The sequence below is a fragment of the Eriocheir sinensis genome, chromosome 52 (genome assembly GCF_024679095.1).
Source record: "Eriocheir sinensis breed Jianghai 21 chromosome 52, ASM2467909v1, whole genome shotgun sequence".
In the NCBI taxonomy this organism is placed as follows: domain Eukaryota; kingdom Metazoa; phylum Arthropoda; class Malacostraca; order Decapoda; family Varunidae; genus Eriocheir; species Eriocheir sinensis.
In genome coordinates, this window is record NC_066560.1 from 6,060,183 (window position 1) to 6,075,042 (window position 14,860).

Below are 14,860 nucleotides of genomic sequence, written 5' to 3' on the forward strand. Positions count from 1 at the left end.
CAGAGAACGAAACCAGAACGACAGCACCACGATGGACCAAGGAATAATACGATACAATTCTCAACGGCAAGAAAGAAAATAGTAAAGAACGGAAGACCAGCAAAAAATAGCGATGCAAAAAATTACAAGACTTTTTTTTCCTTTAACTTCCCGCATTACTGTAAACACACACACACACACACACACACGATACGATGCAATTTTCAAAGGTAAGAAGAAAATAACATGGAATAAAAACCTAAAAGAAACAGCAATGATACACAACACAAGCGTATCTTTTTCCTTTATTTTCTTTCTCTTTTTTCCGTTACTGTAAACTATAAACTCTCGAGACTAAAACTATACTATAAAGTGATACCATTTACTCTCCTTTTTCATCGCTGTTTCACGAGGTTCAGGTGTTAATGGCCAGGTGTTAGCGAGTTATTGATTTCATAGACGAGGGAGTTAGTGATGTATACGGATTTTCAAGGGTAATGTAGACTGAGAAATTATCACACTCAAATTATTTAAGAGTTATTACGAGAATATATTTAGACAGTTTAGTTTCTCTCTCTCTCTCTCTCTCTCTCTCTCTCTCTCTCTCTCTACGTCTTCTTTTCTCCTCTTCCTCCACACAACACACACACACACACACACACACACACACACACACACACACACACACACACACACACACACTAACTTCTCGAGTCGATAATCGTATATTTCTTTTTTTTTTCTTTCTTTTTTCTGGTCAATGCACGTAACTAGTTTAAAGAGGCATGAGTGACAAGGTTACGTCTCTCTCTCTCTCTCTCTCTCTCTGTTTACTCGCGTGACAACAACAAAAAATATCAACAACTTTCACTTTCTTTATTATCTCGTCTGTCTGTCTTTCTTACTGTGTCTGTCTGTCTGTCTGTCTCTGTTAATCTATCTATCTATCTATCTATTTCTTTGTTTATTTCTTTGTTTGTCTGTCTGTCCAACCTTGTATGTATCGTTCACTGTATCCGTTATCTCTCTCTCTCTCTCTCTCTCACAGACTTGCCAGTGGGGTCTGTACGCGGAAGGGTCTGGATTGAACATGGCGTCTGAGGAGCACCAGGAGGCAGGCAGTCCATGGAGGCGGCGGGGCTGGGACGGACTAAGAGGACGAGGTGAAGGTGGAGGAAGAACAAGAGAAGGAGGAGGAGGGTGTCAGCGTGTCCGCCCCCCACCACCGACAGAGATCGACTGAGAGAGAGAGGGTGTGTTGTGTATGAAGCGTGTGTGTGTTTGTAGGTTTGTATGTTGGCTGCCCAGGTCAAGTTAGTCAGGCACACACACACACACACAAACACACACAGGGAGGGGAGAGGGCTAAACGTCTGCGTGTTGGCATCAAAGAAAATGGTGGTTCTTGTAGTTTTTAATGGTAAACATTGCTATAGTTCTTGTCTTCCTCTGTTTGTGCTCTTTTATGCTGATGAAGATCTGAATCATGATAACGATCATGACGTGCTGTGGTGGTGCTTATTGTTGTTGTTATTTTCGTTATTGTAGCTATTATTATGTTGGAGTCAGTATTTCTTAAGAAGTATCCGCAAACGTCCGTTTTATATGTCTCTCAAGTGCGTGTTTCTACCTGTGCGTGTGTGTGGCATTCACCACAGCCTAATCACGTGCCGGATTCGGTATTGCCCAGCCAGCCTGGCCGGCTGGTCCATTAGTTCACTACTCTTACAATTATTTCCAAGATCCAACGAGCGTAGTTAGAGACACGCCAGTCCTCGTCGACAGACCGACTTGTCCGTCGGCACCCTGCTAAGGGCCGCCATAAATTGGCAAAGCCCCGTGCTCCCCCCTTGAAGGAGGGAGCAATCTTTAAACAACAACAACAACAACAACAACAACAACAACAACGATACATCAAAGGCCAGAACATAGTATCAAAATAAAGGCCAACGACTGATATGAATTAATCTTGCCCTTAATCAGTGACACACACACACACATACACACACACACACACACACACTCCTTAACCACCTTTCTTTCCATCTCTTCTTCTATCATAAAAACAAACAAAGCCAAATTCGACGAAAAACTAAACCATTTTATCATCTACTAACCCATGATAACCGCCACTCCACACGGCCATGAGCGGCGGACGAGCGGCAACAACACACCTTCCCTCTATGACATCCCGAAGGACACTGAGCCTAATGCATCTGTGACGACGTTTATGATGATGATTTTGATGATGAAGAGAGAGAGAGAGAGAGAGAGAGAGAGAGAGAGAGAGAGAGAGAGAGAGAGAGAGAGAGAGAGAGAGAGAGAGAGAGAGAGAGAGAGAGAGAGAGAGAGAGAGAGAGAGAGAGAGAGAGAGAGAGACAGCATTTTTTAATATCTTGACCCCTCATTGATCTTCCCTTCCCCCTTCCTCTTCTTCCTCCCTTAGCATCCCATCCCACCCCCTCCTCCCTCTCCCCTCCCTTCCTCCCTCCTGCCACTCCCCAGGTAAAACTAATCCCGTCACCAGGTAAGGCAGGTAAGGTCAATGCGCACCTGTGTATTACTCTTAATTAGTCACCTGTGGAGTTAAGTTAAGCATCGCAAGGAGATGGAGATAAGAATGGAGGGAAGGGTGGAGGAAGAGATGTAGGAAGGGAGGAGGAAGGATGGAGGGAAGGAGGCTAAGGAGGGAGGACAGGAATTCCGGAAGGGGGAAGGGAGGAAGAAATGAAGGAAGGATGGAGGGAAAGAAAGGAAGGAAGAAAAGGAAGAAGGAAGGAAGGAACGAAAGAAGGAAGGAAGGAAGGAAAGAAAGAAAAATGAAGGACAAAATGAAAAGAGAATGGAAGGAAATAAAAGATGAAAAGTGTGAAAGAGAGGGAAGTTGACACACACACACACACACACACACACACACACACACACACACACACACACACACACACACACACTAAATTGTGAGAAATAAAGGAAGAAAATTTAGGAGGTATTTGAATATGTGTGTACAATTTACTGAGTGTTAGGTTGTGGAAATAATAAGGCGAGGCTAAGTTATGAGGAGAAGGATCATCTTGTTTGTTAGTAAGGGACGTTGAAGGCATTGGCAAAGATGTGGAGCGTACGTAAAGTTAAAGGAAGAGGTAGAGAAGCAAGCAGTATGAGGTGTTGGCACGAATACTCCCATTTTCTGTCGAGGCAACGATGGACTTAAAGAAAACGAGGATACTGTAAGGCGGACTGTACTGCAGGTGATATTATGAGCTATAGGTTACTGCATTCTTATATACTTTACTTACTACTACTACTACTACTACTACTGCTACTACTACTACTACTAATAATAATAATAATGATAATAATAATAATAATAATAATAATAATAACAATAATGATGATAATGATGATGATGATGATGGAGGAGGGAAAGAAACGGTAAAGGTGTGATTAAATAAATAGAAGAAGTAATAGTTGTTAGAGATGAATAGATGACGTAAAGAGTATTCAATAAAGAGTGAAAGGAGAGAAAACGAGGAGACGTTATATAAAGGAGATGCGAATGGAGGAGAGGAGATAAATGACGATAATGCTAATGAGTGTGAAAATGAGTTAGGCAGAGAGAGAGAGAGAGAGAGAGAGAGAGAGAGAGAGAGAGAGAGAGAGAGAGAGAGAGAGAGAGAGAGAGAGAGAGAGAGAGAGAGAGAGAGGGGGGCAGAGGGGTAAGGTGGGTGGGAAGGAGGGGTAAGGAGGGTTTAAGGGGGGGGTGGACTTTAATTTTCTTTCTTTCATATTCTTTCTTTCTTTCTTTCTTTCTTTCTTTTTTCTTTCATTCTTTCATAAGTTCCGTTTTTTTCTTTTTTTAGTTTAATGAGGTTTAATGAGTTTTTTTTTTGTTTGTTAGAGAGAGAGAGAGAGAGAGAGAGAGAGAGAGAGAGAGAGAGAGAGAGAGAGAGAGAGAGAGAGAGAGAGAGAGAGAGAGAGAGAGAGAGAGAGAGAGAGAGAGAGAGAGAGAGAGAGAGAGAGAGAGAGAGAGAGAGAGATGAGAAAACGGCATGAAGGAAAATAAAGCAAAATGAGTTAAGGCTGAAAAGAAAAAAAAAGAGAGAGAAGACGACAAAAAAAAAAGAAGATGAGTTAGACATAAAAAAGGGGGATAAATAAAGAAAAGGAGACGGCAAGAAAAAGAAAAGAAAAAATAGCACTATGAAAAGGAAGAGAAAAAAGACCAGGAAAAAGGCAAAATGGGTTAGAGAGAAATAAAAAGGAGATAGAAATAACGAAGAATTGGAGACGGAAAGAAGAAGAAAAAGAAAAGAAAAACTGCACTGGAAAGGAAAAGAGATAAAAAAGAAAAAAGAAAAATGACTTAGAGAGAGAAAAAAGAAGATAAATAGATAGATAGAAGGGGAGACGGCAAGAAGAAGAGGAGGAAAAAGAGAAGAAAAACAGCACTGGAAAGGAAAAGAGACAAAAAAGCAAAAAGCAAAATGACTTAGAGAGAGAAAAAAGAAGATAAATAGATAGATAGAAGGGGAGACGGCAAGAAGAAGAGGAGGAAAAAGAGAAGAAAAATAGCACTGGAAAGTAAAAGAGAAAAAAAAAACAGAATAAAGCAAAATGACTTAGAGAGACAAAATGGAGAATAAATAGACAGATAAAAGAGGAGACGGCAAGAAGAAGAGGAGGCAAAAGAGAAGAAAAATAGCACTGTGGAAAGAAGAGAAAAAAAGTGAACAGAAAAGAAAGCAAGATGAGTTCGAGAGATAAAAGAAAAGAGATGATAAAGAGGAGGAGACAGCAAGAAGGAGAAAAAAAATAGCATTGTGGAAAGAAATAAAAAAGTAAAAACAACAAAAGACCAGAGAAAAGAAGTAAAATGAGTTAGAGAGACATTAAGAAAGAGATAATAAGAGGAGGAAAGAACCAAGCAAAAAAAACAAAAATGGAAAATAATAACAACACTGTATTATCCTCTCCTCTGCAACAACAACAACAACAACAACAACAACCCCTCCGCCGCACTAACGCATATAACAACCTGTCGTAACTTTGTCTTCCGTCACACCGCAGTTCAAAGCCCCCCCTTCCCTCCCTCCTCCCTGCCCCTCCCTTTCCCTCCTACCCCCTATCCATACCCTTCTCCCTCTTCTCCCTTCCTCCCTCACACACCACCTCTTCCTCCTCCTCCTCCTCCTCAGTCTTCCATCACCCCGCAGCTCAGATCACTCCCTCCTCCCTATTTCCCTCCACCCCTTCCCCCCCTTCTCCCCTGTCACCCCCCTCACCTCCCCACTCTTCGTCTACCTGAGAAACACTTTACCTGGACTGTAATTATGTGCCTTCACCTGGGAGTAATAATGGTACGGAGAGGAATGATAAGGAGGGGGGAGTGGGGGGGAGAGAGAGAGAGAGAGAGAGAGAGAGAGAGAGAGAGAGAGAGAGAGAGAGAGAGAGAGAGAGAGAGAGAGAGAGAGAGAGAGAGAGAGAGAGAGAGAGAGAGAGAGAGAGAGAGAGAGAGAGAGAGAGAGAGAGAGAGAGAAGTAGAAAGACAGAAAAATAGATAGATAGATAAATAGATAGATAGATAGATAGATAGATAGATAGATAGATAGATAGATAGACAGATATAGATAGATAGATAGATAGATAGATAGATAGATAGATAGATAGACAGATAGATAGATAAATAGATAGATAGATAGATAAACAGATAGATATAGATAGGTTGATAAATTGACAGATAGACACAGACAGAGAGAAAGGGTGATAAAGCGAAATGAGGAGAGAAAAGAGAGAGTGGGGAAAGAAAAAGAGGAGATAAATGAAGTAAAAATAAAAGAGAGAATAAAGGAGGTAAGAGAGAATTTAACGGCGGTCTGAACAAAGATAAAATTGGATAAAGCTGAGAAGAGGTAAAGAAAGGGATGACAACGCCGCAAAGAAGAGAAAATAAACCGCAAAGGAACATAAAAAAAAAACACACAAAGAAGAGAAAATTAAATCGAAGCTAAAAATACCAAGAAAAAAAATTGATATTGATTATGAAGAGGAGGAAGAAAAAAAAAAAAAAGAAAACGAGGAAACACAGGGAGAATAGCAAATGAGGATAATGAGCAGATAAGAAAATAGGGAGATAGGGAAAATGAATAAAAGAGGAAGAGAAAAAATAAGAGATGAAAAAAAAAATGAAGAGGAGAAAACTGAGACATAGGAAGTGAAGGGAGGGAAAGATAAGGAAGAAGAGATAGAGATGGAGAAAAGATAAAAAGGATAGAGATGGAAAAAATATAAAAATGATAAAGATGGAGAAAAAATAAAAATGAAAGAAAGAAAAATATGGAGGGAAGAAGACAAGTAGAAGAAAAGAAACAGGATATGAAGAAGGACCAGGAAGTGCGTGGGTAAGAAGGGAGGGAGGAAGGGAGGGAGGGAGGGAAGGAGGGAGGGAGTGGAAGATAAAAGACAGAGAATGTGAGGAAAAGGAAGTAGAGGAGGAGTACAAAGGAAACGCATAGGTGGGATAGGGAGGGGAGGGAGGGAGAGAGGGAGGAAGAGAAGGGAGAGGGGGAGAGACAAGGGAAGGAGGGAGGGAAGGGAGAGAATGGGAGGGAGAGAATCTGATAATAAGAGATAGATAATTATTTGGGTGAAAGAAAAGGAAGTAAAGGGAAGTAGGAAGGAAACGAGTAGGTGGGAGAGGGAGGGAGGAAGGAAGGGAAGGGAGAAGGGGAAAGACAAGGGAAGGAGGGAGGGAAGGGAGAGAATGGGAGGGAGAGAATCTGATAATTGGAGAAAATTATTTGGGTGAAAGAAAAGGAAGTAAAGGGAAGTAGGAAGAAAACGCGTAGGTGGGAGAGGGAGAAAGGGAAGGAAGGGAGAAGGGGAAAGACAAGGGAAGGAGGAAGGGAAGGGAGAGAATGGGAGGGAGAGAATCTGATATTAGGAGAAAATTATTTGGGTGAAGGAAGGAAGCTCATACCGGTAGTGTAGGAGAATACGACACACACACACACACACACACACACACACACACACACACACACACACACACACACACACACACACACACACACACACACACACACACACACACACACACACACAAGGCCTTGACCGCTGCCTACGAACATTAGCGAGTGAATTACAGCGCTTATAAAGAAACAAATGAACAACACGGAGACGATTATGCAAAGTTAGACGAGATGCTAAAAATAGGTCCTTAGATTTTTCACTGTAATAATAATAGAAATAATAATAATAATAATAATATTAATAATAATAATAATAATAATAATAACACACACACAAACACACACACACAAATAATAATAATAATAATAATAATAATAATAATAATAATAATAATAATAATAATAATAATAATAATAATAATAATAAGAAGAAGAAGAAGAAGAAGAAGAAGAAGAAGAAGAAGAAGAAGAAGAAGAAGAAGAGTGTGTGTGTGTGTATGCGTGTGCGTGTGCGTGTGTGTTTGTGTGTGTGTGTGCGTGTGCGTGTGTGTGTGTGTGTGTGTGTGTGTGTGGTCGCCAGGGAACACCAATTTACCGACACGCTTACTATTGATCAAGACTTGATTACGCCTCTCTCTCTCTCTCTCATTATCCTTTTTTTTCTGCTTCTCTTCATCTTTAATTACCTTTCTTCCTTCCCTATATACTTCCTTCCTTCTTTTCTTCCTTCTTTCCTTCCTTCCTACCTTATTTCCTTCCATCCTCCCTTTCTTCCTTCCTTCCTTCCTTCCTTCCTTTTTTCTTTCCTTCCTTCCTTCATCCTCAGACAAGAGAAAACAAATCACGTCCAATCTGTCTTTTTCTTTCACTCTGCCTTTCTTCCATACGTAAATAATTAACCTTTTTTTAACACACACACACACACACACACACACACACACACACACACACACACACACACACACACACACACACACACACACACACACACACACACACACACCGGTAATCATAATAAACGTGACATCTACAGGTATTTCACGGGTAGCAAGGTATGGTTAGTCTCCCCCTCAAGTGGTCACAATGGGGTGTATTTTAATCTACCTTCGCCACTGTTAATGTATTGGAAGAGGAAGGAAGAAAATAATTGGTAGGAAAAATTGTTCTGTGTGTTTGTATGTGTGTGTGCGCGGAAGGGTTTTGCGTTAAGAGGAGGAAGAGGAAGAGGAGGAGGAGGAGAAGGAAGAGGAGGAGGAAGAGGGAGGCTGCAGCGGCAAGAGATGAGATGCATAGTTTCAAGGTCAAGAACGAGAGAGAGAGAGAGAGAGAGAGAGAGAGAGAGAGAGAGAGAGAGAGAGAGAGAGAGAGAGAGAGAGAGAGAGAGAGAGAGAGAGAGAGAGAGAGAGAGAGAGAGAGAGAGAGAGAGAGAGAGAGAGAGAGAGAGAGAGAGAGAGAGAGATAATTCTCTTTTATTTATCTATCTCATTTTCTTCCTAGCCATTATTTTGTTTTTTTGCATGTGTTGATCTTTTCTCTCTCTCTCTCTCTCTCTCTCTCTCTCTCTCGTCAGGTGTTTCTAGGTATCTTGTCTTGGAATTACACGTTAGAACTTTAGAAAGGTCAGAAAAGAGAGCGAGAGAGAGAGAGAGAGAGAGAGAGAGAGAGAGAGAGAGAGAGAGAGAGAGAGAGAGAGAGAGAGAGAGAGAGAGAGAGAGAGAGAGAGAGAGAGAGAGAGAGAGAGAGAGAGAGAGAAATGTTACGTCACCACTTTTCTGTATAACTCATAATTCTTCCCCATAACTCATCTCAATACCCTTCGCTCCACTAAACCACCTGACACACTCTGCCACTCTTCGCTGAAACTCACATTCCTCTCCCTTTAAAATATTGCCAGGCGCTCTAAATTATTCTGTTGCTCTTGAATTTGCTCTTTTGTAGGTCACGGAGCACAGCATTCCTCTCCCTGTTATCACTTCGCTTCAATCTGCATGTTCCTCTTTATCCATGTAACATTATCACCCCTATCACTGTCTTCAATACCCCTTTCAGCTATTAATACTCCACTATGGAACTAATGTCTCCTCCAATGTCCTCCACACTGCCCCATGTTAGTGTACCTCCATAAGACGAAATGGAGGTTAGGGCGAAGAAGCATCAGATGTACGGTCATAAATGTCCCCTCTTAAAAAGTTGAAGGCCCATATTCTCAGGTTCTTTTGGCTCTCACAACGACTATTTTCCAAGGACACCAAGGAGATAAGTCGGACATAGCAGAAATAAGTGTATAAAGAAGAAAGTATTTAACCCGGTAGCAGCGACGGGCCAAATTTGTGGCTTTACCGTGTACTAGCGACGGGCCACATTTTTGCCATGATAGAAACCCCCCAAAATAGATGATGCATAAACTGATCACAAATGCGTTGATATATATAATGAAATGGTTTGCGTGAGTGATGATTTTTTCTCATTTTTCTCGCTTAGAGGGACCATTAAGAAACATGATCCCTGCAGCTACCGGGTTAATGACAAGCATAAATTCTGGCATCCTGTTTGCTCTATTACCAGCTTCGTCGTACGCCACACGGAACACAACACTTGACGAGTCTGATTGGAGGGCTACAAAGAAGTAATTATATAAAGGCAGGTATAAGCTCTAGTATCCTGTTTTCTCTGTAATCAGCTTGGTTGTATGCCGGACGGAACATAACATTTGATAAGACTTTGACACCACGGCCTCTAGTAGACTTTTCGCTGACAGGTTTAGTTCACACTTGAAAAATCTGGTATTGGTTTGACGTTCGCACTCGTCACTTGGTTCTGATATTTAAAACAAACATGCCTGGTGATTGTGTGTGTGCCTTTCTCAAATTTTAATGAAGTCTTCCTGGATACTGTGTCTGTCTTTGTCTTGCTCGTGAATTCTGAGCGAGAGTTTCTGAATACTTTGTCTGGGTCGATAAATCCTCACCATCAGGCTCCCGGTTCCCTCGCTTGCAAGTTCGGGAGTGAAGTTGTTCCGCCAAATATCGATGCCGTTCATGCGTATCCTGGAAAGGCGGGTCTGGACACACTCTCAAAATGACGACACTCATTCAGGAGCCGCCACGTGTAGGTAGAAAGGCCTTAGAGGAAAACTTTAATCTTGTGTCTCTCATTCGATATTTGTTTAATGGAATTCTGCTGTCTGTCGGTAAGAAGGAGGAAATGCAGTAGAAGGAAGATACAAGATAATACGATAAAAATACGAGCAAATGGCAAAATTCAAACCTACAACTCATCTTTAATCCTTGTATCGATCTATTGGTATTCATATATTTGATGGAGTTTTGAAATGCTTGCTCGTAAGGAAAGAGGAAATGTAGTTGAAAGACGACACTTATAAATACTAACAGGTACCAAAATTCAAACCTAAAACTTATCTTTGATCCTTGCGTATTTCTTTATTGGTATTCATATATTTGATTGAGTTTTGATATGCTTGTTAGTAAGGAAAGAGGACATGTAGTTGAAGGGCGATACTTATAAATGCTAACAGGTACCAAAATTCAAGCCTAAAACTTATCTTTGATCCTTGTATATTTCTTTATTGGTATTCAAATAATGGATCGAGTTTTGATATACTTGTTCGTAGGAAAGAGGAAATGTAGTTGAAGGGCGATACTTATAAATACTGACAGGTACCAAAATTTAAACCTATACACCAAATTCTTATGTATCTTTTTCTATAGGTATTTATTTATTTGATTGCATTTTGTTTTGTTTGTTCATAGAAAGGAGGAAATGCAGAAGAAATAAGATAGTGACAAATATTGAAGAGCACCAAAATTCAAACATATAAACTAATCATTAATTCTTGCTTATCTTTCCATAGGTATTCACTGGTTTAATTGTTTTGTTATGTTTGTTGGGAAGGAAGAAATGTAATACTGATAAATAACAAAATTCAAAGGATGGAAGAAATGTAGTAAAATGTCCGTACTTAAAAATACCGACAAATATCAAAATTCAAACCTAAAACCTGATCATTAATCGAATATATCTTTCCATGGGTAATCATTTGTCTGTTTTGTTATGCTGATTCGTGGGATGGAAGGATGTAGTAGAACGACCATACTTATAAATACCGACAAATAACAAAACTCAAACCTAAAACCTAATCATTAACCTTATGTATCTTTCCATAGGTAGTCATTTGTTTGTCTTGTTATGCTGATTCGTGGGATGGAAGGATGTTGCAGAATGTCCGTACTTAAAAACACAATCATATAACTAAATACAAACAAGTTACATCACAATATTCTTCTCATAAATTAACATCCTCTTTTTCTGTCTATCACTATGAGGTCTGCATTCAAACAAGATATAATACTCTCTCCTTCTAACCCAGCCCAAAGCTACCCGACCCAACCCAATCCAAGCCAGTCCAGTCCATTCACACCAACCCCAACGCAACCCATTTCAGTTCAGTCCAAACCGACACAGACCAACCCAAACCCGACCCAACCCAATGCAACACAAGCCAACCCAACCCAACCAAACCCAGCCCAAAACCCAACCCAACCCAATCCAACCTAACTCAGCCCAACTCCACCCAAGACCAACCCAACCCAACCCACAGCATCCCAACCCGACCCAACAAAGTCCAACCTAACCCAACCTAACCCAGCTCATCCTAACCCAACCAAGCCCAGCATGACCCAATCCAACCTAAAGCAATCCTCATCTTCCTCTTCTTCTTGTTCTTTCTTTCTCTTTCTTTCTTTCTTTCTTTCTTCTTCTTTTCATCTTCTTTTTCTTCTTCTTCTCCTTCTTTTTCTTATCTTTCTTTCTCTCCATCTTCTACTCAGCCCAGCCCAACCCATCACAAGGGAACACAACACAAAGGCAACACAAATCAACGCACACTTACTCGCTGTTAGAGAAGAGAGAAAAGACGTGAGCCAACATCCTCACTCTTCCTATCTTTCGCCAAGCCTCCCGCCTCGTCAGTAGAGAAGACGAGGGGAAGGAGGAGGAGGAGGAGGAGTCACGGGTGAGAGGAGGAGGTAGAGGCATGTAGACAGACCAGAATCACCACTACCATCAACACCACCACCAGCACCTTCATCACCACTTCACCACCGCAAGCACCACCACCACCACCGCACGCCCTCAACCAGCACAATACACTACCACTGACCGACCGCCTCGTCACATGACTTTGCCTCTCACCCTTCATCCCCCCCCCACCCCCGAACACCAATACTGCCCCCCCCCTCCGTCACCTCCATCACTAGCAACTCCCCCCCCATCTCTCCTCCCCCCCATCACCACCTTTAACATCACCTTCTCCTCCTCCTCCTCCTCCAATTCTTGCTTTTCTTTATCCTCCTGTTTTGTTGTGTATTTTCCTTCTTCTTCTTCTTCTTCTTCTTCTTCTTCTTCTTCTATCTGTTTTTGTTTTTAGTTTTTTTCCTTGTTCTTGTTCTTTCTTTCTCTCTTTCTCTTCCCTTTTTCTGATTTATCTCTTTTTGTTCCTCTTTGTCTTGTTCTTGTTCCTGCTCTTATTGTTCTTGTTCTTCCTCCTGTTCTTCTTCTTCTTTATCTTCTTCTCCTTCCTTCTCCTCCTCTCTCTTCACCTCCTCCTCCTTTCCCCCTCCCTTAATACACTTTTTTCTCCTCCACTTTCTATTTTCTCTTACATGCTCATCTATTTCTTTTTTTTTTGTGTGTGTGTGTGTAAGTGCTTCTTCCTCTCCACTCCCTCCACCTTGATTTACTCTTCCCATTCTCTTTACTCCTTTTTATCAATGTTTTCTCTTCTTTCCGCTACTTTCATGCGTGTCCTTCTCTCTCCCAGGAGTCTCATATTTCTCTCTTCTTCTGTTCTTCCGTGGCAATCAATTCTCTTTAATCTTCCCTTGCGGCGCCGGCAATAACAGATTTGGTAATGGTGGTGGTGGTGGTAGTGGTGGTGGTGGGATGGTGGTGGCAGTAACAGTAGGAGTTGTAGTGGTGGGGATGATGGTAGTAGTAGTAGTAGTAGTAGTAGTAGTAGTAGTAGTAGTAGTAGTAGTAGTAGTAGTAGTAGTAGTATAGTCTGTTTCATTTCATCTGTCCACCAACAAAGCGGGAATTTTGATGGATGTGGCACCTGCTCATTTCTAGTTCGTGAATACGTGAAAATCAACTGTTATGATATACAGTCAAGCTTATTTTTCAATAATATATTTCAATGTTTAAGTATACAAGAAACAACTCAGTCATTTGCATCGATAATTAATAATCTAACATACAGGCAAACGACAAGACAAGCTTGTATCAAATAACATAGTCACATCATGCTCGAACGATCTATGGTTTTTCAAATTCATTGATTGATAGCTCATTTCAGGTATATTAAAAGACATCTGGCTCTGCAAGTGCATATAAAGGATATCTTAATAATTTATTGCATGTCAATAATGATTAATTAACCGAAATAACATGAAATAGTACATAATAACTGTTGAATGTGATGCTAGGCTATTTCGAATATTAGGCTACCCATGTTATTTACATGCAACCTCAAAATTCCTTATGTATAGACACTTGCAGAGTCGGATATCACTTTATGTACCTGAATGAGATGAAATATGGGCATCTTAAAGGCTATAGATCGTTCGAGTATGATCAGACTGTACTATTTGATATACAAATTGTTTTTTCGTGTGCTTGTATGGTAGATTATCGACGCAAATCGTCACCTTTGCGGTTCATATAAAAGACTTGAGTTTTTTTTGTAAACACAAACAATCAAATATATCACTGAAAATATAAAGTTTATCTTCACGCAATCACGAACTAACAATGCCCAGGGGTCACATATACGTTCGCGAGTGGACAGACGGATTGAAACGGACTATAGTAGTAATAGTAGTAGTAGTAGTAGTAGTAGTAGTAGTAGTAGTAGTAATAGTAGTAGGAGTAGTAGTTCTTGTTGTTCTTGTTGGTGTTATATATGGCAGCTGAAAGACACTTGCCGCTCCTCCCTCCCTTCCTCCTTCCCTCCCTCCCTTCCGTCCTCTCTCTCCTCCCTGCCTCCCTCCTTTACCTTGACCTTTTCCTATTCCTCCCCCTGTTGCTCCCTTACACCCTCCTCCTCCCTCCTCTCTCACTCCCTCGCTCCCTACCTCCAGTAAGTAGGGGAGGCATAAAGTATTTATACACTCAGTAAGAACGAGGTGAAGGATAAATGGGAGGAAAAAATGAACTAGATCGAAGAAGAAAAAACAGGATGAGAATGAAAGGGAAGAGGAGGAGGAGGAGGAGGAGGAGGAGGAGGAGGAGGAGGAGGAGCATTGTAAGAACCGACTCCGTTTTGTCTCTTTTAGTGATTTTTTTACATAAGATTCTGTGTGTGTGTGTGTGTGTGTGTGTGTGTGTGTGTGTGTGTGTGTGTGTGTGTGTGTGTGTTCAAACGCACCTGCAAAAAGAGCCAAGACAGGTGAGTGAGGAGGTAATCAATGGTTAAAAGAGGAGAGGGAAAGGTGACATTAACACACACACACACACACACACACACACACACACACACACACACACACACACACACACACACACACACACACATAAGAAGAGAAAAAAGGTAGGAAGAAAGGTATTGAGGGAGAGAGGAAGAAAGGGAGGAAAAGAGGAAGGAAGGGAGGGAGAAAGGGATGGAGGGAAGGAAGAAAGAAAAGTAGGAGAATAAGGAACAAACGAACGATTTAAGAACGAAAAAGAGAAGGGGAGAAAAGGAGGGAGGAAGGAAGGAAGGGAGAAAGAAAGAGATGAAGGGAAGGAAGAAAGGAAAGGAGGAGAATAAGAAATAAACGAAGGATTAAAGAACGAAAAAGAGAAGTAGTGGAGAGAGAATGAAAACAATGTATATAGACAACCATGCAAGGACACTT

General features: G+C 41.1%; 1 protein-coding gene across 5 annotated transcripts in view; it reads right to left on the bottom strand.

Moving 5' to 3' along the window:
- The window catches only part of LOC126982968 (cyclin-dependent kinase-like 4), an 88,537-nt gene that overhangs the window by 42,373 nt on the left and 31,304 nt on the right, over positions 1-14,860 (bottom strand). For 3 of the 5 annotated variants that reach the window (XR_007735467.1, XR_007735468.1, XM_050835325.1), the window contains exon 1: positions 11,857-12,053. The exons of the other annotated variants lie outside the window; for them this stretch is intronic. Coding sequence is in view for 1 of the 3 variants with exons in the window: in XM_050835325.1 (XP_050691282.1) it covers positions 11,857-12,002 (146 nt within the window). In the remaining 2 variants the exon portion in view is untranslated. Of the gene's footprint in view, positions 1-11,856; positions 12,054-14,860 lie in introns of those variants that run through there. 5 annotated transcript variants of the gene reach the window in all.